The sequence below is a fragment of the Odontesthes bonariensis genome, chromosome 19 (genome assembly GCF_027942865.1).
Source record: "Odontesthes bonariensis isolate fOdoBon6 chromosome 19, fOdoBon6.hap1, whole genome shotgun sequence".
NCBI lineage: Eukaryota > Metazoa > Chordata > Actinopteri > Atheriniformes > Atherinopsidae > Odontesthes > Odontesthes bonariensis.
In genome coordinates, this window is record NC_134524.1 from 5,644,711 (window position 1) to 5,669,979 (window position 25,269).

Consider the following 25,269-nt stretch of genomic DNA (forward strand, 5'->3'; position numbering starts at 1 on the left):
AGCAGGCGGCTTCATCACTAACCCCATCAGACCGCTGTGTATGCATCCTGCAGCTGATCAGCAGCCAGTCAGAAAAGCTCCACCTCTGTGTAGGCAGCAGGACAGTAACAGGCTGCTTAGTTTACGCCAGGGCTATTCAATTACAAATTCAGTTGGGCCAGATTTTAAAACCGAGACCTTAAGCTGGGCCGGACATTTTCAGCGGTCAGTAAGGAGGAGGTGATGACAAATTTCAAACCAACACAAATATAAAGAAATAACATGTGATGTTTATTCATCATTTCCCCTCTTCGTATTTTTGTAAAACGCAGCCACTTCAAAAAGTGCATAAAAACACATTTCAAAACTTTTAAATGAACTGAGGTAGTCACAATACTCTCGCTCCTGAAAAATCCCGGCATTAAAACAGAAAGTGCACATCCATGGTGATGAAATAGTTTTCCCTTTTTAAATGAAATAAACATATCTGACATAAGAACATCAAAAAGTGAATTAAAAACTTCTCTAAATAAATAGAACCTGAGGTAACAGCAATGCTATTTTTCACTTTAAAATACTAAAAAGAATATTTTGGTGACAAAATGTTGTCTACATTTTGAAATGAAATCAAAGTAACATCCTGGTCATGTCTGACCGTAGCACATCACAAGGTAAAGAAAAATTAAACGGTATCTGTCCGCCCAGGCAGGGTTAAAACGACGGTTTTCATCGTCAGTTTTTCGTTTGAGGGTTGAGAGAGATGTACTTTTTCAGTTGGAGTTGCTAACATGGTTCTATCAATAACTTTCAAAACGACGCGCTGCCTTGTGGGTTGGTTGTGTGTTGCTAGGCTACGTGGAGTGTTGCATTCACATTCTGATCTACTGTAGGGATTTTGAGCTAATTTTCGCGAACGGTGTTTTTCATGGTTTTTCTCTGCTTTTTTGGCTGAACCACTAGTTGGGCCACTCGGGTATTGCTTCTGGGCCGCATGTCGCCCGCGGGCCGCCATTTGAATAGCCCTGGTTTACGCCCTCCTTTATCAGGGACCGAGCAGTGAAACTGCACGGACCCTATGTATCTGTAAGGTTTATTATTATTATTCCGTCCGTCTTCCGTCCGATTCTATGCAAAAGGTGCTGGAAAACTCTTGAAATTTGTCGACGACATGAAAGAATCTAAACTTTATATTTTTGGGAGGGGCTCATTGACTTTGTAGCGCCCCCTACGATGCTAAAAAATGGTCCCCGCATTGGGGTTAGTTTCGTGTGGGACGACGAAATTCGGTACACTCATTCATCATGCCCAGACACACAAAAAAGTCTAGGCCTCCATGATCCCACGTCCACAGGAAGGCGGCCATTTTGAATTGAAAGTGCGTTTTGGTGCCATTTTTTTACCCATTCCACGCTTTGCATATGATCGAACTCGTCCTACAGATTTAATACTACAGACTTCAAACTTGGCCAGGTTACTCTTAAGACATGGGGGGAAATAAATCATGGAGAAACTTTTTCAAACTCTAAACGGTGTGGGCGTGGCCAGGCGGTGAAAATCGTGTGATGGCGTTTGTGGTTTGAAAGCCTTATCATCATTGAAAAGTCATGAAACTTGGCACACACGTCCACCCTGACGACCTCGTACGTATGTAAAGGGTATCGTGTGTGGGCGGAGCAAAATGGCTCAGTGGCGCCCCCTAGAAATTTTCAAAAACCCCTCCGCATTGGGGTTAGTATGCGCCATGCGCCAACGTGCGCACATCTCGTTCAGAGATGTTGTTCCTTTTCTGTGTTGCAGCTTGAATAAAAAGCTGTACTTTTAATTGATTCTGTAATATTTGTCGGTTGAACTTCATATTCGGTCTTCTTCTTTCCCTCCAGCCTCTCTCTCCTCCTTCTCCTCCTCCTCCGCCTCCTCCTGGCAGGAGCAGCTGCTCCCCCTCGTTGTCACTCTCAGAGATTGTGTTCGGGAGGCAGTGACGAAGGCTCGAGCCGCCATGACCTTCGTTGTCCTGCAGGGGGCGGTGGCTGCGACTGTCGCTCAGGGGTCGGGGCAGATCGTCCAGCGACGCCACGCCGTCTTCAGCCAGGCGGTGAGAAAGGAACAGATTAACTTCAAACTTTCTCTGTGTTTTTTAAACTAACCGGGTCTCCTTCTGTCTCCCAGCTGTCGGCGGTGGTCTGTGGCTTCCTGCTGAAGCTGTATGGAGGTTTGGAGGATCCTGATTTCCTGCAACAACTTCACACTGTGGGAATCCTGGCTCAGTTTGAAAGCCTGCTGAGCACGTATGGTACACAAACAAATACAAATTGATGTGTCTCTGTGACAGGCTGCTGGGAACAAAGTGCCTAAAGATCCAGTTTAAAACGGCTTCTTTGCTAAGTTGTCTGTTCTGTGTGGACACAGTACTGGTTCATCCTTTGGGTTATGTGTCTTTTTTTTCAGTGGCTTCACAAACACATTCATTCCTCTGAAAATGCTCAGAGACGAGGACCAACCTCACAAGCAGCCAGTGTCCAAAGAAAAACTTTGAAAGAGAACTACTGATCAAGAGCACTTTAAAAGATTAGAGCAGAGTCTGGCTGCTTGGAAAAAAAATTTAAGATTTAAGAGCTGAATCAGGACTTTTTGTAAAATCACGTAAAAATATCCATAAGGACACACTTCCAGTTAGTTAAGAGTAATATGCTTACAATCCGTGGATGTCCATGAAGCGTTTGTGTTCGGCAGGGGATGAGTTGGGGATGCTGGAGGACATGGAGGTGGGCGTGGCCGACCTGAGTGGAATGGCGTTCACCGTTACTGAGGCCAGAACGGAGCAGCCGGGCGACCTGCTGCCAGCGCTCAGTGGAACATGGTGGGAAGTCTTACTCACACACACGGCTAACACATACGTAAGGAAGGTGCAGCTTCAGCACAGTGTGTATTCACCTTCCTCCAGGGGCAGTTATGTCGTCAAGGTCCCGTTGCCCCCGGAAACCTTCGGGTCGTTGCCACAGGAACTAAAAAATGGGGGTTTGATACGAGTCGAGCCCGTGCTGTTCAACATCGGGATCAACCAGCAGCAGAGTCTGGCTGAGAGGTAGAGACACACACACACACACACACACACAGACAAACACACACACACACATACACACAGACGTACAGACACACAGACACACAGATACAGACACACACACACACGCACACACAGACAGAGACACACAGACACAGACACACACACACACACACACATACACTCACACACACACACACACACACACACACACACACACACACAGACGCACACGGAGACACACACAGCCACAGCCACACACAAACACACACACACAGACACACACACAGACACACACACGCACACAGACACACACACACACATCACCTGTTTGATCACCTGTTTGATCGCCTGTTTGATCACCTGTTTGAACACCTGTTTGATCACCTGTTTGAACGCTGTAGGGATGTTTGGGATGTTGCAGTGACGTGTTGTTGTTGTTCTCAGGTTTGGTGACAGCTCCCTGCAGGAGAGAGTGAATCAGCAGAGCTGCGAGCGCCTCAGAGCTTATTGTAACTCGCTCAGAGGCGCCCTGCCTCACACGGGTGAGGCTCTGATGGATGGCTGCGTTTCTTAGGGATGAGGGAACTTATAATGAGTCAAAGTTCAATGTGATCAGTGGGCGGCGGACAGAAACGATGCCTGACCGAGCTTCTCTTATTCTCAGCTGCCGTCCAGTCGCTGGCGGACATGTTGGCGTCTCTGGATCGCAGCGTGGAGGCCAAGAAGAGGAAGAACGTGGAGGTGCTGTGGATCGCAGCGATGGTAGGTTGCTCTGAAAACTCAGAGTGACTCAAAGTCACTTTACTGTTTAATTTCTGGTTGTTGACAAATTTTCTCTCCTTTATTTAGACTTATTAAGACTCGTCAGATGTTTTCTTAGGAAGGTCCTTTGACCCGATTCAAATATAATGTGATTTTCTTTTATTCAGCAACCTTTCCTGTATTCGACTTATCATGCACAAAGTCCATCCCATGATCCAACAGCCTGTAGAAGCAGCTTCAGCAGCAGCATATGTTGAAGTCGTGGTTTTCTGTGTGATGTCATCAGTCTCTCACATGGATGTGCATAATGAGCAAACATCTCCACTTTGGTCTGGTCTGTCCAAAGGACATTGTTCCAGAAGTCTTGTGGTTTGTTCAGATGCAGCTTGCAAACCTAAGCTGTGCTGCCATGTTCTTTTTAGAGAGAAGAGGCTTTCTCCTGCAGCCCTTCCAAACAAGCCATACCTGTTCAGTCTGTTTCTAACTTGTGCTGTCATGAACTTTAACCTTTAACATGCTAACTGAGGCCTGCAGAGTCTGAGATGTAGCTTTTTGGGTTTTTGACCTTGGGGTGACCTTGCTGGGACGTCCACTCCTGGGCAGATTGACAGCTGTCCTGAATGTTTTCCACTTGTGAATAATCTTTCTCTCTGTAGAACGATGGACTCCAGATAGTTTGGAAACGGTCTTATAACCCTTCCCAGACAGATGGGCAGCAGCAGCTGCTGATGTCTTTCCTCCTTGGCATCGTGTTAACACACACCTGAATGCTGCTTTTATAGAGCTGCTCACACTTAATCAGATGTATTTGATCAGCAGCAGCTGGCTGCTACTTGCAGGAAGGGTTCACTTAGTTTTCCACACACTGATTCTGCGTTTTGTCTCTTTTATTTTTCACCTGAGGTTGCATTTACCTGATTTTCAGACCCGGTCAGGAGCAGGTTATTGTTGCTCATAAGTACCGATGTGTGAAATCTTACAGCTGAACGAGGGGGCCTTTTTCTTTCTCGTGACTTAAACTAGATAAAAGAGACTTTTGAGTTGACTGTGGGGCAGGGTTGTGTTCTTCTTTGAGGCAGTGATGCCAGACCCTGACCGTGTTTCCTTGTGTGCAGGCGTGTCGGAAGGTGAACGGCGTGCGGCTGACGAGCTGTAAGAGCGCCAAGGACCGCACGGCGATGTCGGTGACGCTGGAGCAGTGTGCCATCCTGCGGGAGCGCCACGCTCTCAGCCAGCAGCACTTCAGCACTGCGCTGGACTGCATGAGGAGGTGTGAGCACGGCCTCCTTCCTCTTTCCTTTTGGGCCTCCTTTGCTCTCCTTTGTCCTCCTCTTTTCCTCTTAATTTCAGTTCAATCTTTCTGTTTTTTCCATGTTGCTCTCTCTCCTTTGTCCTCCTCCTTTCCTCTTAATTTCAGTTCAATCTTTCTGTTTTTTCCATGTTGCTCTCTTTCCTTTGTCCTCCTTCTTTCCTCTTAATTTCAGTTCAATCTTTCTGTTTTTTCTATGTTGCTCTCTTTCCTTTGTCCTCCTTCTTTCCTCTTAATTTCAGTTCAATCTTTCTGTTTTTTCTATGTTGCTCTCTTTGCTTTGTCTTCATTTTTTCTTTTTCTTTCTCCTTCTCCTCCGACCCTCCCACTCATCTCACACACATGCACACAAACGCTCCTCCTCCTCCTCCTTCAGATCTCATCTGTCCTGGGGGCAGGTGCTGGGCTGTTACACCCACTCCGGGTTCACCGTCTCTGGGTTAAATCCAGACGAGCGTCCCTCAGGTCTGCAGAGCTCCCTGCTCCCGCAGTGTTTGGCCCCCAAGGCTCCCAGACGTCACCTTTACCCTGTGGCCTTCCTCTTAGTGACTTCTCACCTCTTGGTTATTTGGCTCATCCTCAGCCTGGTGATACTGCTGGCCAAATACCAGTAAAGATCAGATATTGTTTCGTACGACTCCTTTTTTCCCCACAGACCAAAAGTGAGCCATCCAGACACAAGTAACATCCGAACTGGAAATGCACCAAGTCTTCCTTTAACACCGAGGCTTCTTATTCCTCGCTGACATGAGCTCATTACGGAGGTGAAATGATGTTTGTAGCAACACAATTCCAGACTCCACCGCTGGGAACCAAGGCCTCACTTCAGAGAGCCGCTTCCCAGAGTGTTTAGCATCGGTACAATCTGAGTGTTTTTGCTTCTTTCTTCACCTCGGTGGATCTGAAAGGAAGCAATCCGATGTAGACTTTCAGATTCAACTGTTAAAGATTTCTCATCAACCTATGCAGGAGTCTCCGTTTTCTCAGGCTCACCAGTGAATAAAGAGCAAATGTTGTTTTAAACTGGCGTAATCCTTTGCAGTCATGAACCACCTGAAGTCTGGGAACATCTTTCCAGGCCTTTACCGCTGCCTGTTTGTGGCTTTGCTCTCAGTTTGCTCTCATGCATTTCAGAACACCACATTTCTCTGATTTCTGAAGCTATGGGGTTTCCTCAGCTGTGTGCAGCGGCCGTGTGCAGCGGCCGTGTGCAGCGGCCGTGTGCAGCGGCCGTGTGCAGCGGCCGTGTGCAGCGGCCGTGTGCAGCGGCCGTGTGCAGCGGTTGTGTGCAGCTGTGTGCAGCGGTGTGCAGCTGTGTGCAGCTGTGTGCAGCCGTGTGCAGCGGCAGCCGTGTGCATCGGCCGTGTGCAGCGGTTGTGTGCAGCTGTGTGCAGCTGTGTGCAGCCGTGTGCAGCGGCAGCCGTGTGCATCGGCCGTGTGCAGCGGTTGTGTGCAGCCGTGTGCAGCGGCAGCCGTGTGCATCGGCCGTGTGCAGCGGTTGTGTGCAGCCGTGTGCAGCGGCCGTGTGCAGCTGTGTGCAGCCGTGTGCAGCGGCAGCCGTGTGCATCGGCCGTGTGCAGCGGTTGTGTGCAGCCGTGTGCAGCGGCAGCCGTGTGCATCGGCCGTGTGCAGCGGTTGTGTGCAGCCGTGTGCAGCGGCCGTGTGCAGCTGTGTGCAGCCGTGTGCAGCGGCAGCCGTGTGCATCGGCCGTGTGCAGCGGTTGTGTGCAGCCGTGTGCAGCGGCAGCCGTGTGCATCGGCCGTGTGCAGCGGTTGTGTGCAGCCGTGTGCAGCGGCCGTGTGCAGCTGTGTGCAGCCGTGTGCAGCGGCCGCCGTGTGCAGCGGCCGCCGTGTGCAGCGGCCGCCGTGTGCAGCTGCCGCCGTGTGCAGCGGCCGCCGTGTGCAGCCGTGTGCAGCGGCCGCCGTGTGCAGCTGTGTGCAGCGGCCGTGCAGCTGTGTGTGCAGCAGCCGTGTGTGCAGCGGCAGCTGTGTGCAGCGGCCGCCGTGTGCAGCTGTGTGCAGCGGCCGTGCAGCTGTGTGTGCAGCGGCCGTGTGTGCAGCGGCCGTGTGTGCAGCGGCCGTGTGTGCAGCGGCCGCCGTGTGCAGCGGCCGCCGTGTGCAGCCGCCGTGTGCAGCTGTTTGCAGCTGTGTGCATCGGCCGTGTGCAGCAGCGACCGTGTGCGCAGCGGCCGTGTGCAGCAGCGACCGTGTGCGCAGCGGCCGTGTGCGCAGCGGCCGTGTGCGCAGCGGCCGTGTGCGCAGCTGTGTTTGAAGCTGTGTGCAGCTCTGTTTGCAGCTGTGTGTGCAGCCGTGTGCCCCCCCAGACCTTTGAATGGATCTTAGTTCGACCCTCCCCTGAAACATGTTTCCCATGGAAAACCCTCCCAGGGGCTGATATAGATGCTGACATCCTCTTATTTCCAGTTTTCCATGTTTGTTGTGAGCAGAGAAGTGAACAGTGACATGTTGAGGCGGGTGTGAACTTGTCTCACTGCTGATCCGTGTGCACGTGCGTTTGTGCGATGCTGCATGTGTGCAGGGATGGCTGCAGGATGGAGAACGTGCAGAAGAACGTGGGCAGCAGGAAGTTCGCCTTCAGCGGCGTGCAGCTCCTCACCTTCCCCAAACTCTACCGACCTCCAGACGGCAGCTACGGATAGACTCCCCCGCCGTTCCTGCACACGTTTTTATATCAGAAGATGTGTTGTTATGAATGTGTGTTCGTGGGATTTCTCTGTTCACCAGAAGCCTCCGTGCTGTCGATTGTGGCTGCAGATGTTTGAATTACGGACATGTTTGTGCAATAAATGAACACTTGGACCCCAACCAGTTGGCGTCAGGCATTGAAGACTGAACCACGTAAACCACCCTGCAGTCCTCTTCTTCCAGTGTGGGCTCATTGCTGCATATTATTAAAATGATTAAGTTATTTACAAAGAGACGCATTCAGACTCCACCTCTGCATGTGTCTGCTTCTGGTTACATCATCCTGAACATAAATGACGATCACTGACCATAATCATGAAGAACATACAATAAAAAACAAGTCTGCTGTAAATTTAGTGATTTTTATTTCCTTTGTACATCAAAACCTTTAGCATGAATACAAATGTAGCATTCTGCTAACATGTTGACTTCTAACTCTCAGATTTATAGAACATCTTTTACACAAAAGCAACACTTTTAACAGCCCAGAACTATAAATGCAACCTTTACACCAACATTAAATGTGTTCTGAACGAGGCTTGTTTTCCAGATCATTTTATGATTGAAAATAAATGCAGGTTCCCTTTGTTTCCTCAATGTTGATTCAAATATTTGAATAACTAAGTTCAGCAGAAATGAAAACACCACCAGCTTTGTTAATCTCTATTGATCATATAAAACTTCAGCTTGTTGACACATTAAATCAGTAAAATCTGCTAAATGACTCAGAATATCAGCTGTGAGCAATAAAATAATGACTGATGATGATCATGATAATCACAGTTTACCTCATCTGTACATGGATCTGAACAACAACAACATTTGGTCTGACAAACCAGTGAATGTAAATGTAATTAGTTCAGGAGGATAAAAGTCCTGCTGAGCAGTGATAGCCTCCATGACTGAACAGACAGGAAGGAGCGCCACCCAAACAAAGTCCAACACCAACTAAACAACAACCAATCAGAGGTCAAAGTACCACCTGTAGCGACTATTTGTCTATGAAAATAATAAAAACTTTTGACTTAAAGGTGACCAAACTAAAAATAAACATAACATAATATCACAAAAAGGTCCAAAACGTCAAAAAATGTAGTTCATCATGGATTTATTCCAAGTTTGCAGGCAAAACCAACATGGTTCATGCTTCACAGGATCCTTCCTGCCTCTCCTGCTCTGATTCCCGCTCTTTCTGCCTGCTTGCCTCACCTGTTCACCCACTGATTAACTGACTGAGAACTGAGAACTGGTAAAAAACCATGTGACCACCCAAGTGCGTCCAGAGCTCCCTAAAACCTGCGTATTTATGTGTGAAACGCCCATTTCCCCAAACAAAAAATGTATTAAATTAATTACAAACCAATTTATCCTAAACAACTAAAATTAAACAAAAATACGAATTAACAACCAAAAAATAAGCAAATGATATAAAATAAATCTAAATTCTAAGACTTAACTAAAAACAGAGAAATAGCTCCTACACCACCCATAAAGTGTGACTGACAGCTGATCTCTGTGCAGTGAAGAAATGACTCAACAATGATGGAGACTAAATAAAGTGGAAACTAAAACACATTTTAACCAACTGTCCCTGAAATGACTTCTGTCTATTTCAGTTTAATGAACTCAGCTGTGACTCCGTGAGAGTAAAACCTAACTGCAGCACAGAGCGGCTGAGTGAATGAGGTCTGGACTCTGTGGAGGAGAGTCATGGTTTCAGAGACGCTGTAGAAGGACAGAATACCTGCTCTGTGGTCCAGATACACTCCTATTCTGGAGGACCGAGGACCTGAGACTGGAGTTCGGACTTTGTTGTGGTCAAAGCTGTAACTGTCTGTATAACAACGTAATGACCAAGATTTGTTGTTGTGTCCAAATAAACATTCATGGCAGAATCCTGCTCTGCTGATATTCTTGTATGCGACTGCTACATAAACTCCTTCCCCTCTCCACTCCACCTCCCAGTAACAGCGTCCAGTCAGACTCTCTCTACTCAGGACCTGCCACCAGTCACTGAATCTGTCTGGATGACTGGAATAAGACTGTTGTTGTTCCATTGCTGTAACTTTTCTGTTCCCCTCTGATAATAACAGCTGTGTGTTTGCTGTGTTTGGATCCAGTGTGATTTCTCTTGAACATTTTAAGAACCCAGCTCTGCTCTTTGGTTCTGGTTCTGACAGTAAAACATCCACTTCAGTCAGTGAGATGTTGGTCCATTCCTCTCTCAGGATGTCCTGTAGTTTATCTCTGAGCTCTGACACAGCTGCTGTCACATCCTCAAAGTGCCTCAGAGGACGGATCTTGATGCTGGATGAGTGTGTAGACCCCCTGAGTGCTGCCACTGAGGGGCAGCTGTGCAGAAACTGGCTGTGATCCTCTGTTTGTGAGAGCTGCTTCAGCTCAGCATCTTTCCTCTTCAGCTCAGTGATCTCCTGCTCCAGCTTCTTCTGAAGCTCTTTGACTCGACTCCCTTCAGTTTCCTGCTGGGATCTGATCTGCTGCTTCACATCAGAGCTTCTTTTCTGGAGGAGACGGATCAGCTTAGTGAAGATCTTCTGGCTGTGCTCCACTGTTTTATCAGCAGACTGATCGATGGCCTCCACCTCCTGCTGAAGCAGCTTCACATCTTTCTCTGCGTCCTGGATTCTCTGCTGGATCTGTTGCCGACTCCCCTCCAGCTCCTTCTGCCTCTCAGTCCTTTCTGCTGCAGCTGTCACTGTTTCATGGCCTTTATGTTCCTCCATTAAGCAGAGATAACAGATACTCTGCTGATCAGTACGGCAGAAAATCTTCATCACCTCATCACGGCGAGGGCAGATGTGCTGCTGGAGCTTCTTGGAGGGGTCGATCAGCTTGTGTTTCTGTAATGGTGGAGCATCACGGTGAGGTTGGAGGTGTTTCTTACAGTAAGAGGCCAGACAGACTAAACAGGACTTGATGGCTTTCAGCTTCCTCCCAGAGCAGACATCACAGGCCACATCTTCAGCTCCAGCATAGCAGTGATCAGCAGGAGCAGCTTGGAGTCCAGTCTTCTTCAGCTGCTCCACTAAATCAGCTAACATGGTGTTTTTCTTCAGGACAGGCCTCTGTAGGAAAGTTTCCCTGCACTGAGGACAGCTGTGGATTCCCTTCCAATCCTCTCCATCCCAGTGGCCTTTAATACAGTTCCTGCAGTAGCTGTGTCCACAGGGAATAGTCACCGGATCCTTCAGCAGATCCAGACAGATCGAACAAGAGAAGGTTTCCTGATCCATCTGAACTCCTTTCTGTGCCATTTCAGCTCTCAGTAACACTGACTGTGTGAGTTCTACTTCCTTACAACAGAAACAGGTTTCAGCTCTGATGTAACAACCTGCGTCTCTGCAGTGAAATGAACCAATCAGCTCTTAGCGTTCAGCACAGGTTGGTTACACCCATCTATAAAGCTGCAGATCTGAGGGGGAGGGATCAGGGAAATATGTGGACAGAGTGTGTTTCATAAGAAACAGAAGGAGGAGTTATCAAGTTGTGACTGATTCACGGAAGAGGAGCAGTTTGAAGCAGAAACTGTGTGTTTAACATGAAAAACTCAACAAGAAGATAGAATAAAATAAAGGGATGTCACACCAAACTGCCTGTACACGGACATCTGTTGTGTGTGATCCAGCTGTTTTCATAGAGATTATTTTAAAAGACATCTGTTGCCAGATTTTCAATCAAATTTCAGCAAAAGGCCAGAAAATACTGAACTTTAGAGGCATGTTCACCTGATTACAGTTTGTTTTCTCCATGAGCCTCATAAAACCACTTGTAAGATACAGAAAGGTTTATCATGGTGGTGAAACTCTGGCTGTAAGGTTATCATCATGTTCTTCTCCGCTGCTGTCTATTGAAGTCTCAGGTTTCAGACACACTGTTGAGCTGAGCTGTAGGCCGCGCCCTCACTGCCCGAGTGCACCAGGTCAGGGTGTGTCTCCCAGCCTCAAGGCAGCACATTGAGTGCATCAGGTGGGTTGTTATGAATGTGTGTTCATGGGATTTCTCTGTTCACGAGAAGCCTCCGTGCTTGTTAAAATTGGCTTTGTTAAATGCTGTACTTTTCCACGATGGACACTATACATGACCTTAAGTGATCCAGGAATAGGGAGACAAAACAATTAGCCTGGGAAAGCAGGTGCAAGATTCACACACACATTATTTGGCTTATTCAGAGAATATGACGAAGCATGTTGAACCTACTCATATCCAATCATATTTGGTCGACAAGGAGTCCAACCTATGTGAAACAATGAGGCATAAAAATACAAAATGTTACCGGAAATCGAGGCTCTGTCTGACGGATTTCCTGCGAGAGGTCTGTCATACTGGGTCCAGCGCTGATATACTCCATTTGTTACCACAAATAAAGACTTCATTTAACTTGAGATTACTCCGGCTTGTTCTTGAGCATCCAATGAAAGAATCGATCTAACAATTTGGTGCCGTGACCCGGATTGGTGATTCTGAGGACGGTCCGAGGGAGGACAGCTGGAGCCCATCGAAGGGGACCCTTTTTTCAGACGACTTGAGGCGCCCAAACATAAGGTGAGCAGAAAACCTCTTATATGAATATATGTGAAATTTCTGCACATTGGTCAGGCAGTCTTTTTTTTTTTTTCCCTGACTGGTGTTAGGACTGATTGAGATCTGGGCGCGAAGGGTCTTTAATTCCACGTGTGGTGGGTAGGCTGAGATTTCGGTATAGGGACACAGGGAAAGATTTGTTATTTTTCTTGAAAATGTGCGCTGGTTCGCTACTTGATTGATATTTTACTACTCATATCCCGCAGATCTCGAGTAGTTCTGTTTCAAAAGGCCAATGGTATAGATAAGGGGAACGGTAGATAGGGTGTTACACAGAGGGTTGAATTAAAACGGATGACTGGAGTGGGTGAACCCCCAGCGATCAAGCGCGCAGAACTTTTAGGTTCTGTGTAGAAATTTCTTGACCGGCTCCAACATTTGGGCATTACGCCATTCAGCCACTCTGAATAAAACGTGTATAACATTTAAATATGTCACAAAACCTGATTTACTCAAGTGATACATTTGGATCACAATCACTGGAAACCTGATCGCATGCGACACCATCTGCACCTGGCTACATGATTAGATCAGGGGATGCATGTTTTGGTCCATTGGTACATGATTTAACGGCTTTGCTGGACAGACAAAGACTAGGTGGGTGGATGGATCAAAGTAACCAGTCAGAAAATTACAATCTCACAGATGTCCCTGCTCAGAACCAAAATAGTGGTAATATTCACGCATGCACTGACACCCGTCGGGGTCATCATCAGATGCCATTGATATCAGCAAACAATATTAATGGTCGCATTAATACCACGTACAGTCCATTCTCCTTGTAGGATACTGTAATGATTAAATCCCATTTACCAGACATAGATAAGGGGGGGGGCATGGATTGAAGCATTCTTGGAGGCATGTGCTGGACTATCTCCAGCCTTAAGCAATATCAGACGAGTATTTGCCTCATGTACGTCATTAGGCATGCTGACAGAAATCGAACAACGCTGCCGAACTGATTCGGCCCCAGACAGTACACGCCTCCAGGATCTTGTGTACTTATTATGGCCACAGGTACGAGAGAAGTTCCCTGTACATCTCAAATCAGCTGAGTTGTGTCAAATTCCACCTAATGGAAATGAGAAAAGCACAGCTTACTTACTGCGGGTAAGAGAACTATGGCATGAGAGAACTGGTGAAGATCCAGCCATCAGTGATGCCATTGAGATGCTTTTTAGAGGAGCAGTGGAAGTATCACTCTCTCCCTCTGTGCAAGCTACGTTGAGAAGGATTGTTGGATTAACAAACTTCACGTATGCATTATGGGTTAGCCCATGTCATTCAATACACTGATAATGAAATCGAAGAACGGGAACAAGAGAAAGCAGAATTAGTTTCCCTTCAAGCACAAGTGGCAAAATCACAACTGAAAGACGTGAGAAACCAAGTAAATCAAAATAAGGCTCAAATTAAACAAATGTCTCAACAGGCTCCTCCTCGTGCTGTACGACCACACCATCCACCTTCTTGTATGGGTCATACCCAGAACGGAGCAGATCTCCAATCATAACTAATAAAAAAAGGAAACACCGTCGGGACTTCAACATCAGGGCCTCTGAATGTCGTGATGTTCCGTATTCAGTACAATCAGGAGGAGGGACTCCACAGTATCAGTATAATAGCTTCCCTCCTCCACAACAGGGTCCCCAACAGGGCCCACACCAGGAGTCTGGGCATCACACCCCTGGCTCCCACCAAATGCCACAATAGGGAGGCCCAGGACTAACAGCAGGTGACTCACTGTGTTGTAATGACTTGTTTCTTGAGCCTCTAGTTAAACTATCAATTAACGGCCAAGACTATACGTGTATGATCGACACAGGAGCCAGGTATTCCACACTTAAGACGCCACTTCCTCTATCACAGAATACCGTACCTGTTGTTGGGTTCTCGGGAAACACAGAAGAGTGGCCTCTGTCAACACCTGTTTCATGCTTATGGAATTCCCTTGCTTTTGATCATTCATTTCTTCTTTCACCCTCTTGCCCGGTGAATCTTTTAGCCAGGGATATCTTGTGTTCACAAAACATATTCATGCTTATGACTCCGGAATATGTGGACATCTCTTTCCCAAATGGCTCTGTACAACGTTGTGCCACCCCACGATTTCTGTCATGCGTCTCCACACCAATCCAGTTGATCCTCCACATTGCACATTTAATTATGAGCTATATGGTGATGAAAACTATGATGCGCTGTGGGACAGGTTTGTACTACAATGTCTTGAGACTGGAGAGGAACCCTGTGTTGAAATATGTGACATTTATGTAGGACAAGAGGGTGTGGCTGCTGCTGTGTCTTTGCCGGCCTCGATGGAAACATTGTATGCTTTGTCAGACACATCTGCCCCTCACATCACTTTGCATATAGCAAATGGAGGAGAAGCAAAGAACTTGGGTCCGATGGTGAAACGGTGTTTACTGGCATCTGATTGGACTCCTACGCAGAATAAAAATCTTCGTTACTCTCCTTCCACGCAGACCTATATGATTGCACATGTCTCTCATACTGTACTGCATCCAGAAAAGTGTTATTTGTCCCGAACTCATGGCAGAGAAAACACTGATCACCCACACACACAAGCGTTGCTAGACAGTTTGCCCGACACAATGTGGTCTACTGGACCCACGGACGGTGGACTTCTGAAGATCCCTCCGGTATCTATCCCTTTGAAACACAACATTGTTCCTATTTATAGGGCCCAATACCCACTTAAGCCGGGACAAAGTACAGGTATTGGGAACACAATCAGGGGACTTTTACACACTGGTGTTCTTACACCGACAATGTCTTTATGGAACACCCCCATAAACCCCGTCCCAAAACTTGGAAAACCTGATTATCGAATGATACATGATCTCAGACCCATCAATAAGGTCATCGTCCCCGCTAATTATGACAAATCCATACACTGTGTTAAATGGCATTTCACCAGACCAACACTTCTTCCTTTGCATTGATTTGGCTAATGCATTCTTCTGTGTGCCCCTGCATGAGGATTCTCAACAGATGTTTGCATTCGCTTTCGAGGGTAAGCAATACACTGACACTGGTCTACCACAAGGCTTTATTGATTCACCTTCCATCTTCAATCATGTCTTAAAACAACAACTACAATCCTTGACACTACCACCAGGCGTCTCCCTTCTTCAGTATGTGGATGACGTTCTTTTGGAAGCTCTTGACTCAGACTCTATTATGACGGCCACTGAAACAGTTTTGCGTCATCTTGTTGATTGTGGCTGCAGATGTTTGAATTACGGACATGTTTGTGCAATAAATGAACACTTGGACCCCAACCAGTTGGCATCAGGCATTGAGGACTGAACCACGTAAACCAGCCTGCAGTCCTCTTCTTCCAGTGTGGGCTCATTGCTGCATATTATTAAAATGATTAAGTTATTTACAAAGAGACGCATTCAGACTCCACCTCTGCATGTGTCTGCTTCTGGTTACATCATCCTGAACATAAATGATGATCACTGACCATAATCATGAAGAACATACAATAAAAAATAAGTCCGCTGTAAATTTAGTGATTTTTATTTCCCTTGTACATCAAAACCTTTAGCATGAATACAAATGTAGCATTCTGCTCACATGTTGACTTCTAACTCTCAGATTTATAGAACATCTTTTACACAAAAGCAACACTTTTAACAGTCCAGAACTATAAATGCAACCTTTACACCAACATTAAATGTGTGCTGAACGAGGCTTGTTTTCCAGATCATTTTATGATTGAAAATAAATGCAGGTTCCCTTTGTTTCCTCACTGTTGATTAAAATATTTGAATAACTAAGTTCAGCAGAAATTAAAACACCACCAGCTTTGTTAATCTCTATTGATCAAGTAAAACTTCAGCTTGTTGACACATTAAATCAGTAAAATCTGCTAAATGACTCAGAATATCAGATGTGAGCAATAAAATAATGACTGATGATGATCATGATAATCACAGTTTACCTCATCTGTACATTGATCTGAACAACAACAACATTTGGTCTGACAAACCAGTGAATGTAAATGTAATTAGTTCAGGAGGATAAAAGTCCTGCTGAGCAGTGATAGCCTCCATGACTGAACAGACAGGAAGGAGTGCCACCCAAACAAACTCCAACACCAACTAAACACCAACCAATCAGAGGTCAAAGTACCACCTGTAGTGACTATTTGTCTATGAAAATAATAAAAACTTTGAACTAAAAGGTGACCAAACTAAAAATAAACATAACATAACATCACAAAAAGGTCCAAAACGTCAAAAAATGTAGTTCATCATGGATTTATTCCAAGTTTGCAGGTAAAACCAACATGGTTCATGCTTCACAGGATCCCTTCCTGCCTCTCCTGCTCTGATTCCCGCTCTTTCTGCCTGCTTGCCTCACCTGTTCACCCACTGATTGACTGGCTGAGAACTGAGAACTGGTAAAAAACCATGTGACCACCCAAGTGCGTCCAGAGCTCCCTAAAACCTACGTATTTATGTGTGAAACGCCCATTTCCCCAAACAAAAAAATGATTAAATTAATTACTAACCAATTTATCCTAAACAACTAAAATTAAACAAAAATACTAATTATCAACCAAAAAATAATCAAATGATATAAGATAAATCTAAATTCTAAGACTTAACTAAAAACAGAGAAATAGCTCCTACACCACCCATAAAGTGTGACTGACAGCTGATCTCTGTGCAGTGAAGAAATGACTCAACAATGATGGAGACTAAATAAAGTGGAAACTAAAACACATTTTAACCAACTGTCCCTGAAATGACTTCTGTCTATTTCAGTTTAATGAACTCAGCTGTGACTCCATCAACTAAAAGCCAAACTCCAGCACAGAGCGGCTGAGTGAATGAGGTCTGGACTCTGTGGAGGAGAGTCATGGTTTCAGAGACGCTGTAGAAGGACAGAATACCTGCTCTGTGGTCCAGATACACTCCTATTCTGGAGGACCGAGGACCTGAGACTCGCTTTTGGAACTTGTTGTGTTCAAACCTGTAACTGTTTGTGCCACGACTTAGTGACCAAGATACGTTGTTTGATCCAAATAAACAATCATGGCAGAATCCTGCTCTGCTGATATTCTTGTATGCGACTGCTACAGCAAAGTCTTCTCCTCTCCCTCCCCACTCCACCTCCCAGTAACAGCGTCCAGTCAGACTCTCTCTGCTCAGAACCTGTTTCCAGTGAGTGAATCTGTCTGAATGACTTGGAATTGATGACTGAAGATAATTCAATAATGTAACTTTTCTGTTCCCCTCAGATAATAACAGCTGTGTGTGTGCTGTGTTTGGATCCAGTGTGATTTCTCTTGAATATTTTAAGAATTCAGCTCTGCTCTTTGGTTCTGGTTCTGACTCTGGCGCAGGTTCAGGTTCAGGTTCAGGTTCAGGTTCAGGCTCAGGTTCAGGCTCAGGTTCAGGTTCAGGTTCAGGTTCAGGTTCAGGTTCAGGTTCTGACAGTAAAACATTTTTATTTGACCTTTATTTATCCAGGAAGGTCCCATTGAGGTGTGAAACCTCTTCTCACAGGGAGTCCTGGCCAAGACGGCATATGCACATGCATAAGACATAAAGACAAACAAATATTAGACAAAGGCTAGTAAGCCAGACAGGCAAGCACTAAAAAAAAAGGGAAAAAAAAGTGAAAAGAAAAGCAAACACACAACAGACAGGAATACAGGGGACCACAAAAGACACAGAATGACATAAAAAAACAAACAATAAAACTGATAACCTAAAAACAGTGACACTCCTCTACCAAAGTTGTATTTAAAAGATTCTTAAAAGCATCTATAGAGGGGACAGATTCCAAGTTTAAGATGTTTTGGAGGTTATTCCAAGCATATGGGGCATATGAACTAAAAGAAGTCTTGCCTAGTACAGTACGTACAGTAGGAATATTTAACATTATTTTATTTCCTGACCTAGTGCCATAGGAACTGGTTTGGCGTGACAACAGACAGTTGATGTATGATGGGAGTTTACCAACCAATGCCTTCGCAATAAAAATGAGTGAATGGATTTTTCTCCTGAGTGGTAGTGAAGTCCATGATACCATTTCATATAGTGTGCAGTGATGTGTTCTCATGTTTGCATTAGTGATGAAACGCAGCGCTGCATGGTAAACTACATCCAGCTTTTTTAAAAGAGAGGTGGAGGCATGCATATACAATATGTCACCATAGTCTGGGATGGGTAAAAATGTACTCTGTACCAATCTTAATCTGGCAGCAATAGGAAAGCACTTTTTCAAGCGGAAATAAAAACTCAATTTTGGTCTAAGCTTTTTAAGAAGATGGGCAATATGTGTTTCATAATTTAACTTCTCATCAAGCCAAATCCCTAAATACTTATATGTTTTAACCCTTTCCAACAAGGTCCCATTTGTAGTGGACACTTCAACATTAGGTAATGATGAGCGGGTACGCGTGAAAACCATGTACTTTGTTTTCTTTTCATTTAGAGCCAGTCGCAGACTAAGCAAAGACGCCTGCAAAATGCTAAAAGCAGATTGAAGATTATCAACTGCTGTCTTCACAGAGGGGGCAGATGTATATAAAACAGCGTCGTCAGCATAGAGATGCACCCTAGCTGAATCAAGACCAACACAAAGGTTATTTATATAAATGGTGAACAAAATAGGCCCCAAAATCGACCCCTGAGGTACACCCATTTTGACCTCCACTAGGTCTGAACTACTGCTGTCAACAGCTACACATTGGGTTCTCCCAGATAAATAGTTTAAAAACCACTTCAATGTTATGTCACTAAAACCAATATGTTGAAGACGTTGCAAAAGAAGATCATGGTTCACACAGTCAAAAGCCTTAGAAAGATCAACAAAAAGAGCAGCACAGGACTTCTTGTTATCCAGGGCAGAGATGATGTCATTGGCAACTAAAGTAGTGGCAGTGATCGTGCTATGATGTTGTCTGAATCCTGATTGTGTAGATGTTAAAATTCCATTATCAGACAAGTAATGTTTAACCTGCTCATTCACTAAAGACTCAAATATTTTAGCAGTTACTGATAATCTGGAAATGGGGCGATAGTTGTCTGGCATTGAGGGATCACCGCCTTCAGTCAGTGAGATGTTGGTCCATTCCTCTCTCAGGAAGTCCTGTAGTTTATCTCTGAGCTCTGACACAGCTGCTGTCACATCCTCAAAGTGCCTCAGAGGACGGATCTTGATGCTGGATGAGTGTGTAGCCCCCCTGAGTGCTGACACTGAGGGGCAGCTGTGCAGAAACTGGCTGTGATCCTCTGTGTGTGAGAGCTGCTCCAGCTCAGCATCTTTCCTCTTCAGCTCAGTGATCTCCTGCTCCAGCTTTTTCTGAAGCTCTTTGACTCGACTCCCTTCGGCTTCCTGCTGGGATCTGATCTGCTGCTTCACATCAGAGCTTCTTTTCTGGAGGAGACGGATCAGCTCAGTGAAGATCTTCTGGCTGTGCTCCACTGTTTTATCAGCAGACTGATCGATGGCCTCCACCTCCTGCTGAAGCAGCTTCACATCTTTCTCTGCGTCCTGGATTCTCTGCTGGATCTGTTGCCGACTCCCCTCCAGCTCCTTCTGCCTCTCAGTCCTTTCGTCTTCTATTGTGACTGTTTCATGGCCTTTATGTTCCTCCATTAAGCAGCGATAACAGATACTCTGCTGATCAGTACGGCAGAAAATCTTCATCACCTCATCATGACGAGGGCAGATGTGCTGCTGGAGGTTCTTGGAGGGGTCGATCAGCTTGTGCTTCTTTAATGGTGGAGCATCATGGTGAGGTTGGAGGTGTTTCTTACAGTAAGAGGCTGGACAGGCTAAACAGGACTTGATGGCTTTCAGCTTCCTCCCAGAGCAGACATCACAGGCCACATCTTCAGGTCCAGCATAGCAGTGATCAGCAGGAGCAGCTTGGAGTTCAGTCTTCTTCAGCTGCTCAGCTAACATGGTGCTTTTCACCAGCACAGGCCTCGGTGTGAAAGTTTCCCTGCACTGAGGACAGCTGTGGATTCCCTTCCGATCCTCTCCATCCCAGTGGGCTTTAATACAGTTCATGCAGTAGCTGTGTCCACAGGGAATAGTCACCGGATCCTTCAGCAGATCCACACAGATCGAACAAGAGAAGGTTTCCTGATCCATCTGAACTCCTTTCTGCGCCATTTCAGCTCTCAGTAATACTGACTGTGTGAGTTTCACTTCCTTACAACAGAAACAGGTTTCAGCTCTGATGTAAACAACCTGCGTCTCTGCAGTGAAATGAACCAATCAGCTCTTAGCGTTCAGCACAGGTTGGTTACACCCATCTATAAAGCTGCAGATCTGAGGGGGAGGGATCAGGGAAATATGTGGACAGAGTGTGTTTCATAAGAAGCAGAAGGAGGAGTTATCAAGTTGTGACTGATTCACGGAAGAGGAGCAGTTTGAAGCAGAAACTGTGTGTTTAACATGAAAAACTCAACAAGAACATAGAATAAAATAAAGTGGTGTCACACCAAACTGCCTGTACACAGACATCTGTTGTGTGTGATCCAGCTGTTTTCATAGAGATTATTTTAAAAGACATCTGTTGCCAGATTTTCACTCAAATTTCAGCAAAAGGCCAGAAAATACTGAACTTTAGAGGCATGTTCACCCGATTACAGTTTGTTTTCTCCATGAGCCTCATAAAACCACTTGTAAGATACAGAAAGGTTTATCATGGTGGTGAAACTCTGGCTGTAAGGTTATCATCATGTTCTTCTCCGCTGCTGTCTATTGAAGTCTCAGGTTTCAGACACACTGTTGAGCTGAGCTGCAGGCCGCGCCCTCTCTGCCCGAGTGCACCAGGTCAGGGTGTGTCTCCCAGCCTCAAGGCAGCAGATTGAGTGCATCAGGTGGGTTTGGAGAGACTCACTCACAGGACAGTGAGGAGACAGCAGTGTGTGAGAGTTTGGATTTGGAAAGCAAGAGAAGCCTCTGTGCTTGTTAAAGTTGGCTTTGTTAAATGCTGTACTTTTCCACGATGGACACGATACATGACCTTAAGTGATCCAGGAATAGGGAGACAAAACAATTAGCCTGGGAAAGCAGGTGCAAGATTCACACACACATTATTTGGCTTATTCAGACAATATGACGTAGCATGTTGAACCTACTCATATCCAATCATATTTGGTCGACAAGGAGTCCAACCTATGTGAAATAATGAGGCGTATAAATACAAAATGTTACAGGAAATCAAGGCTCTGTCTGACGGATTTCCTGCGAGAGGTCTGTCATACTGGGTCCAGCGCTGATATACTCCATTTGTTACCACACAAATAAAGACTTAATTTAACTTGAGATTACTCCGGCTTGTTCTTGAGCATCCAATGAAAGAATCGATCTAACAATTTGGTGCCGTGACCTGGATTGGTGACACTGAGGACGGTCCGAGGGAGGACAGCTGGAGGTGATTGAGGGCGACCCTTTTTTCAGACGATTCGAGGCGCCCGAACATAAGGTGAGCAGAAAACCTCTTATATGAATACATGTGAAATTTCTGCACATTGGTCAAGCTAAATTAAGTTGTCTGAATTAAGATGTCCTCTGATCATTAAAAATCCAAGTATGAATGTACTGTCTGATATTTACATTGAATAGTGACACATGAAGTATAAAACACATAGTCTCACATAGGGAAAAAAAATAAGTGTCCTGATAATTTAATTCGAACAAATAAAAGACAAAATAAATTAATCTTATAAATGAATATCCCATGGAGGGAATTGTCTTCTAAATTGAGAGGTTACCATGCGCGAAGAGCTCCGTGGGCGAAGGGTCTTTAATTCCACGTGCGGTGGGTGGGCTAATAGAAATAAATTTGAGAGATTACCGCGGGCGGAGAGTCTTTTTTTTTTTTTCCCTGACAGGTGTTAGGACTGATTTAGATCTGGGCGCGAATGGTCTTTCATTCCACGTGTGGTGGGTAGGCTGAGATTTCGGTATAGGGACACAGGGAAAGATTTGTTATTTTTCTTGAAAATGTGGGGTGGTTCGCTACTTGATTGATATTTTACTGCTCATATCCTGCAGATCTCGAGTAGTTCTGTTTCAAAAGGCCAATGGTATAGATAAGGGGAACGGTAGATAGGGTGTTACACAGAGGGTTGAATTAAAACGGATGACTGGAGTGGGTGAACCCCCAGCGATCAAGCGCGCAGAACTTTTAGGTTCTGTGTAGAAGTTTCTTGACCGGCTCCAACATTTGGGCATTACGCCATTCAGCCACTCTGAATAACACGTGTATAATATTTAAATATGTCACAAAAACTGATTTACTCAAGTGATACATTTGGATCACAATCACTGGAAACCTGATCGCATGCGACACCATCTGCACCTGGCTACATAATTAGATCAGGGGATGCATGTTTTGGTCCATTGGTACATGATTTAACGGCTTTGCTGGACAGACAAAGACTAGGTGGGTGGATGGATCAAAGTAACCAGTCAGAAAATTACAATCTCACAGATGTCCCTGCTCAGAACCAAAATAGTGGTAATATTCACGCATGCACTGACACCCGTCGGGGTCATCATCAGATGCCATTGATATCAGCAAACAATATTAATGGTCGCATTAATACCACGTACAGTCCATTCTCCTTGTAGGATACTGTAATGATTAAATCCCATTTACCAGACATAGATAAGGGGGGGGGCATGGATTGAAGCATTCTTGGAGGCATGTGCTGGACTATCTCCAGCCTTAAGCAATATCAGACGAGTATTTGCCTCATGTACGTCATTGGGCATGCTGACAGAAATCGAACAACACTGCCGAACTGATTCGGCCCCAGACAGTACACGCCTCCAGGATCTTGTGTACTTATTATGGCCACAGGTACGAGAGAAGTTCTCTGTACATCTCAAATCAGTTGAGTTGTGTCGAATTCCACCTAATGGAAATGAGAAAGGCACAGCCTATTTACCGCGGGTAAGAGAGCTATGGCATGAGAGAACTGGTGAAGATCCAGCCATCAGTGATGCCATTGAGATGCTTTTTAGAGGAGCAGTGGAAGTATCACTCTCTCCCTCTGTGCAAGCTACGTTGAGAAGGATTGTTGGATTAACAAACTTCACGTATGGATTATGGGCAGCCCATGTCATTCAATACATTGATAATGAAATCGAAGAACGGGAACAAGAGAAAGCAGAATTAGTTTCCCTTCAAGCACAAGTGGCAAAATCACAACTGAAAGACGTGAGAAACCAAGTAAATCAAAATAAGGCTCAAATTAAACAAATGTCTCAACATGCTCCTCCTCGTGCTGTACGACCACACCATCCACCTTCTTTGTATGGGTCATACCCAGAACGGAGCAGATCTCCAATCATAACTGATAAAAAAAGGAAACACCGTCGGGACTTCAACATCAGGGCCTCTGAATGTCGTGATGTTCCGTATTCAGTACAATCAGGAGGAGGGACTCCACAGTATCAGTATAATAGCTTCCCTCCTCCACAACAGGGTCCCCAACAGGGCCCACACCAGGAGTCTGGGCATCACACCCCTGGCTCCCACCAAATGCCACAATAGGGAGGCCCAGGACTAACAGCAGGTGACTCACTGTGTTGTAATGACTTGTTTCTTGAGCCTCTAGTTAAACTATCAATTAACGGCCAAGACTATACGTGTATGATCGACACAGGAGCCAGGTATTCCACACTTAAGACGCCACTTCCTCTATCACAGAATACCGTACCTGTTGTTGGGTTCTCGGGAAACACAGAAGAGTGGCCTCTGTCAACACCTGTTTCATGCTTATGGAATTCCCTTGCTTTTGATCATTCATTTCTTCTTTCACCCTCTTGCCCGGTGAATCTTTTAGCCAGGGATATCTTGTGTTCACAAAACATATCCGTGCTTATGACTCTGGAATATGTGGACATCACTTTCCCAAATGGCTCTGTACAACGTTGTGCCACGCCACGATTTCTGTAATGCGTCTCCACACCGATCCAGTTGATCCACCACATTGCACATTTAATTATGAGCTATATGGTGATGAAAACTATGATGCGCTGTGGGACGGGTTTGTACTACAATGTCTTGAGACTGGAGAGGAACCCTGTGTTGAAATATGTGAAATTTATGTAGGACAAGAGGGTGCGGCTGCTGCTGTTTCTGTGCCGGCCTCAATGGAAACATTGTATGGTTTGTCAGACACATCTGCCCCTCACATCACTTTGCAGATAACAAATGGAGGAGAAGCAAAGAACTTGGGTCCGATGGTGAAACAGTGTTTACTGGCATCTGATTGGACTCCTACGCAGAATAAAAATCTTCGTTACTCTCCTTCCACGCAGACCTATATGATTGCTCATGTCTCTCATACTGTACTGCATCCAGAAAAATGTTATTTGTCCCGAACTCATGGCAGAGAAAACACTGATCACCCACATACACAAGCGTTGCTAGAGAGTTTGCCTGAACCAATGTGGTCTTTTGGACCCACGGACGTGGGACTTCTGAAGATCCCTTTGAAACACAACATTGTTCCTATTTATAGGGCCCAATACCCACTTAAGCCGGGACAAACTACAGGGTATTGGGAAAACAATAAGGGGACTTTTACACACTGGTGTTCTTACACCGACAATGTCTTTATGGAACACTCCCATAAACCCCGTCCCAAAACTTGGAAAACCTGATTATCGAATGATACATGATCTCAGACCCATCAATAAGGTCATCGTCCTCACTAATTATGACACGCCAAATCCATACACTATGTCAAATGGCATTTCACCAGACCAACACTTCTTCCTTTGCATTGATTTGGCTAATACATTCTTCTGTGTGCCCCTGCATGAGGATTCTC

General features: G+C 45.5%; 3 protein-coding genes across 6 annotated transcripts in view; 1 reads left to right on the forward strand and 2 right to left on the reverse strand.

Moving 5' to 3' along the window:
• The window catches only part of LOC142369435 (type II inositol 3,4-bisphosphate 4-phosphatase-like), a 55,484-nt gene that overhangs the window by 20,448 nt on the left and 9,767 nt on the right, over nucleotides 1–25,269 (forward strand). For 3 of the 4 annotated variants that reach the window (XM_075451794.1, XM_075451795.1, XM_075451797.1), the window contains 7 exons: nucleotides 1,860–2,071; nucleotides 2,146–2,269; nucleotides 2,710–2,836; nucleotides 2,921–3,061; nucleotides 3,485–3,582; nucleotides 3,705–3,802; nucleotides 4,918–5,072. In XM_075451794.1, coding sequence (XP_075307909.1) covers nucleotides 1,860–2,071; nucleotides 2,146–2,269; nucleotides 2,710–2,836; nucleotides 2,921–3,061; nucleotides 3,485–3,582; nucleotides 3,705–3,802; nucleotides 4,918–5,072 — 955 coding nt within the window. Of the gene's footprint in view, nucleotides 1–1,859; nucleotides 2,072–2,145; nucleotides 2,270–2,709; nucleotides 2,837–2,920; nucleotides 3,062–3,484; nucleotides 3,583–3,704; nucleotides 3,803–4,917; nucleotides 5,073–7,649; nucleotides 8,169–25,269 lie in introns of those variants that run through there. The other variant, XM_075451796.1, reaches the window with a different exon arrangement.
• Nucleotides 8,190–11,097, reverse strand: LOC142369436 (tripartite motif-containing protein 16-like). The gene has a single exon (XM_075451798.1). The coding sequence runs from the start codon at nucleotides 11,089–11,091 to the stop codon at nucleotides 9,424–9,426; it is 1,668 nt and encodes a 555-aa protein (XP_075307913.1). The 5' UTR covers nucleotides 11,092–11,097; the 3' UTR covers nucleotides 8,190–9,423.
• LOC142369236 (tripartite motif-containing protein 16-like) lies at nucleotides 15,947–20,619 on the reverse strand. Its single transcript, XM_075451549.1, has 2 exons — nucleotides 19,507–20,619; nucleotides 15,947–17,777 (listed from the first exon to the last, which is right to left on the reverse strand). Exons 1-2 carry the CDS (start codon nucleotides 20,582–20,584, stop codon nucleotides 17,209–17,211), a joined length of 1,647 nt encoding a protein of 548 aa, XP_075307664.1. The 5' UTR covers nucleotides 20,585–20,619; the 3' UTR covers nucleotides 15,947–17,208.

Excerpts from the sequence above, each read along its gene's own strand:
- LOC142369436 (XM_075451798.1), bottom strand. The coding sequence starts at position 11,091 with ATGGCACAGAAAGGAGTTCAGATGGATCAGGAAACCTTCTCTTGTTCG.
- LOC142369236 (XM_075451549.1), bottom strand. The coding sequence starts at position 20,584 with ATGGCGCAGAAAGGAGTTCAGATGGATCAGGAAACCTTCTCTTGTTCG. Across the intron at positions 17,778-19,506 it reads CATCTCACTGACTGAAGGCG|AACCAAAGAGCAGAGCTGAA; the intron begins GTGATCCCTCAA and ends AGTCAGAACCAG.